General features: G+C 35.0%; 1 protein-coding gene across 1 annotated transcript; it reads right to left on the bottom strand.

Moving 5' to 3' along the window:
- Positions 1-491: 491 nt before the first annotated feature.
- LOC114305798 (ASI1-immunoprecipitated protein 1) lies at positions 492-4,816 on the bottom strand. The gene is made up of 4 exons (XM_028250924.2): positions 4,706-4,816; positions 1,671-2,132; positions 766-908; positions 492-594 (listed from the first exon to the last, which is right to left on the bottom strand). Exons 2-4 carry the CDS (start codon positions 2,112-2,114, stop codon positions 591-593), a joined length of 591 nt encoding a protein of 196 aa, XP_028106725.1. The 5' UTR covers positions 2,115-2,132; positions 4,706-4,816; the 3' UTR covers positions 492-590.
- Between the last annotated feature and the right edge of the window lie 244 nt (positions 4,817-5,060).

Raw genomic sequence — 5,060 nt, 5'->3', positions numbered from 1 at the left:
ACCTCATTTACATGCGTGCCAGGGTTCTTTTAGGGGAGTCCATCATGCAAACCAAGCATTAAACTTAGTTTCATTTATTAGACAGTGAAATTTCACTATTTTCATTTTAAAGAAAGTGAATTTTTCAATTGAGGGATAAAACTTGCAAAATCAAGAGAATACAAATACTAAGTACCTAGTTTAAGGCAGCAAAATTCCAAATATACTTTTTTGAAATGAAAAATCAATTACCGACTATGCAAAATACTTACTCAAATGCAAAACAATCACCTCACAATAAAACTATGAACAACTTATAATCAGCAGGTCTCAAAAGCAATACAATGATTTTCACCTAATTAAGGACACCATCACAATGCAGGGACAATAGTTCCAATGGAAAGTATTGTTGTTAAGAAGTTACTCTGTTTCTTTATGGATGAATTGTTAAATAACTGAAGTTGTTAACATGCTTTTTTCTCTTCACGCTGGAGAAAAAAATCAACGTGCAATGATCGAAAATAGCTTCCATTCAAGTCTTCTAGAAAAGAGTTTCAATAACCTTCCACCACCATTGCTGTACACTTGCCTTTCAAAACAACCCAACTGTCTTAACTACAGAAAACTAACTCTAATCAAGAACTAGACAAAGAACAAAAGCAAACTAGGTAATTAACTAAACCATTAACCATGTCAGAACTGACTAAACAACACAAGTTTACTGTTTCTGAGTCCAAACAATAACAAACTGATAAAAACTTATCAGGAAACCTGTCAAGAACTCACAATGATTTCATGCTATAATGGCGTGCCAAGCGATTTGCACTTCCATCATTTAAAACACCCTCTATCAGCTCGTACTTCTCATAATTCGCCTTCAAAGTCTCCACCTGTTTGTTTGCAAGCTTCTCTTCCTGTGCTAGTTGAACCTGAGACAAAAAAAACTAAATAATTAAATACAAGAAATAAAAATCACAGGTTACTTTTTTTTGGGTAAATTACACTTTTCTTTTTGATAACTCGGTATCCGGCCCATTGAACCAACTAATCTGAAAGACCAATCCCACCGTTCACTTGCGGGGGTCTCAATTAAACCAAGGGCTTTGCCCTGTATGGACCGACCCCAAAAAAATTATTTGCACCTAGGAGGTTTCAAACCTGAGATCTTGGAGGAAGCACACCCCCGGCCCCAAGCATTGACCACGGGGCCAACCCCTTGAGGTTAGGTAAATTACACTCTTGATCTAAATTTGATTTTACTCTATATTGTCTGAACAATTTGGTCACTATACTTTCAGCCTAGTTTCAATTTGGTCCTTCTATTTAAATTGGACGTTGAAATTGGCAATTTTGTTACACATGTCACTCTCCTAAGATGTACATGTAGAAGAAATTGACAGTCATTTGGACAGAATGATCAAATTGAAACTACCCTTAAAGTGTAGGGACCAAATTGTTCAAATTCAAACAATAAGAACCAAAGTGAGATTTTAGTCAAATTATAGGTGGTGAAAAGTGTAATTTATCCTTTTCTTTTTAGACAGCAACATAGCAAATTGTATTGTGAAAGTGGCAGGGAGGCACAACCCACAGACAACCAAACAAAAAGGAAAAAAAAATAAATAAATAACAGAAAGGTTTCCACAGAAAATAAGATACACAGTGGATATTAAAGATATGCTAGAATTCACCTTGAGGGCAAATGAAGATTCCGCTGCATGTTTCCTGGTCAGAAGCTTAAGTTCCTTTGCCACTGTAAAATCAGGGTCTTGTGGGTCCAACCAATGGAATTTTATCTTCCTCCCAGGCTTTCTTGGGTGGTCATCAAACATCTCCATTTCAGCAGCACGAGCCCGGACAGGCCTTGGCATCCCAGACATCATGAATGGGAAATTAACCATCTCCGACACAATTTGTTTGGCCTGCTTTGAATTTTCCATCTCCACCAAAGCACAACGTGGTATGTTCCTCGGCTCTGTGTAATTTGGAATGAACTGAACTTTCTCAACATTCCCAAATTGATTGAGTGCTGTTCTCAGCACAGCTTCAGTGACCTGAGGTGAGAGATTGTCAATGTAAACATTCCTCCTAACCTTCTCCTCAAATGCAGCATACTCTGCTTCCTCTGAATCCATGACGAAGTAGCTGTAGGCCTGAGTCAGAAACAGGTCTCAGTATAACCACTTAACAGATTTACATCATTATCCACTTGCAACGAGACACATAAAAGATTGAACAACACACATTTGTATGCTGCTGTGAGTGAACATATGACAAAGCAATACACTAATAGAAGCATGAGAAATGCATAGCGTCCAAAGTTAATAGAATCTCCGCCATTTCAACAACCAAAAATTAAAAATAAAAATAAAACAACAACCAAAAATTAAAAATAAAAATAAAAATTATGAACCTTGACTCTATTCCCCAATCTAATTACTTACCACTGCACAGACATTACATAGGGTGGAAGAACACCATATGGAATGGTGAGACTGGCATCAAGACATCCACACAAAGCTTTATTTCAGTACATGATTTAATCTAACTTCATAGACCACTCATCATGGTGTGATGGAGATGATTAATGCTAGCCAACCCACACTCGATGTTGTTTATATGAGATAGAGATCTTTGCCATTCACAAGCCACTGAGATAACTGATTGTATAAGTTATCTTTCTAGGCCCGTATATTTTCAGTTGTTTCTCCATACATTCAATTTTTTAACTTTCTTCTAAAAAATAATGCTTTGAAGAGTTTTCCAAAAAGGTGGGGAATTGCATTCTCTACCATATCTTCCTTTTTATATTTTATGGTTAAAAGTTCCGTATTTGCTCTCTAGCATCAACACAGCGGTTTATCTCTCATTCAATTCTATTTTATCATCTCTTCATTGACACTCCTATCTGACAATGAACAACATGCCATCCAACATTTCAAAGCTATGGTTAAGTTGCTTTGTTCTAGTTAGTTTAGTTAGACTTTTGTCTGAGTTCCACAAACTAATATTTGCCTCCTAAGATACATGCTTGCAGTATTTGGATGCAGCATCTTTTATTATGAATATAATTCTTTGACTGATAGCCGTTGTTTATTAGTTTTGATTTATGGGAAACCTGTTACTGTGACCTTTTAGTAAATTCATTTCAATAATTCCAATATAGCTAGGCCAAAGTAAAAACAAACTTGTTTTCAGGGGGTATTCCCCCCTTTTTTGTTAAGTAAGATTTCATAATGAACAAATATGCATATGAAGTACTGATCAGAAGGACTACGCACTTGTACCAAAACAAACCTAACAGCTAAAGGAAATATTTCACAAATCAGTTTTTGAAAGAATTCACTGGTTGTTTTGGGAACATCAAGTTTTAGCCAAAAAGCCACTACAAAAAAGCCAATTCTTCTCTCTACTTTTTTGCATGTTTTTTCGTAAAAAATCAAAAATCCACTAAAAAAGCCAATTCCCAAAACAACGAATTTTGTTTAAAACCCAACAAACAATCAATATAACAGAATGAAGGGACTTAAACACCAAGCTCACTAGGTACCATTAAATATCTAAAGAGATTGCAGTACATTACGAAACACAGAGAGAGAGAGAGAGTTGATCTCATGGGAGGAAGAGACGAGACCTCCGGCCATTTTGCCAACATTGATCAAATGCATCATTGATTCAACAACGGTTTTTTTTTTTTTTTTTTGAACTATTGATTCAGCAATGGTTGACAACCGGTTTTTTTGCCGATCTTTTTTAGAACCAAGAAGAATGGGTGCATATGAAAGACTTGGCAACTATTGACAATGGGTTTTGAGTCAAATCATGAAGAACGGATGCATAGGGGAAAAAGAGGTATGAAACTGTTGTTTTTCTCTTTTTCCCTTCTATTAAGTGTATATACCATTTATCCAAACCACACATAAATAAATGCAAAATGTTTGGGAAGCACTAATTTGGCACCCCTAATGACATGGCATGGACCGTGTGAAGGGGTGGGCCTACACTCTTCTCTCTCTCTTTATTCTCTCTCTCTTACGTCATTAGGGATAGATTAGGGATGATATATTGGTGGGATGTAGCATGATTGTATTAGAAAATGAGGGAAACACCAAAAAAAAGTGTATTAGAAACAGCATTAGATTGAATTACATTCCATCAAAATGACATAAAAAGGAAAAAGAAAAAACACACATAATTTATTTAACCCCAAAGAAAAAGTATCATCAACCCATAAAATGTCATTACAATCCGTCAAATCATCATCTAACAAAGTGTGTTCATGAAACTAAAATTCCTTTATTTTTGTGTGTGTGTGTGGGGGGGGGGGGGGTGTTGTCTCACTGTTTTTCAAATACAGTGAATTCTAGACATAAACATTGACTTTTATTACATGAACAACACTAGGAAATGAAAAATAAAACAAATTAATTAGGGGATAAATAGCATTTCTCTTCTTTTTTGTTTTTTGTTTTTTGTAGATGCAGTTGTTGATAATGTGATATGTGGGCTTGACAATTGTAGTTGTTTTTTGTTTCTTGAAGTTGAAGAACAAAGATACGTGTCTTCCTCAATAGAGCATAAGTAGGGTTTTTTTTTTTTTTTTTTTTTTCCTGTTGAACCAAATAGCTCAAACCAGAGTGGTTTTTTTCCTGATCACGAAATCAAATAAAAGAATGTTCGCCCAAGAAGAAGGAGAGAGAGAGATGGATGGTGGAAATGGCATTACCTGAAAAGGAATTCGCGAATCCTTCGGGCTTCGGCTCTCCTCCTCCTCCTCCTTTCTCTCTCTCGCCAGAGGCGGTTTCTTTCTAAAAAGAATTATATAGATGAAAAAGTTCATCAAATTTAATGATTAAATTTATTACTTTTTCTATGAATTTATAAATATTTTATAAAAACATCACTTATTTACAATTTTTCTTTTTTTTAAAAACTTTTATTGATGAAATTACATAAACTATTTTATTTTTTAGTATGCTAAATTAACCTATGTATTATCCATATTATCAAATATTGGAATCAAATTCAAACTCTTGTTTTTTTGGCTTCGTTTGGAAAGTGTGTTGACTTTTTGATTTTTT

The sequence above is a fragment of the Camellia sinensis genome, chromosome 7, assembly GCF_055761805.1.
Source record: "Camellia sinensis isolate YWXY chromosome 7, ASM5576180v1, whole genome shotgun sequence".
In the NCBI taxonomy this organism is placed as follows: Eukaryota; Viridiplantae; Streptophyta; class Magnoliopsida; order Ericales; family Theaceae; genus Camellia; species Camellia sinensis.
Note: the sequence above shows the minus strand (reverse complement) of the source record. Positions and strands in the feature narration are given on the sequence as shown.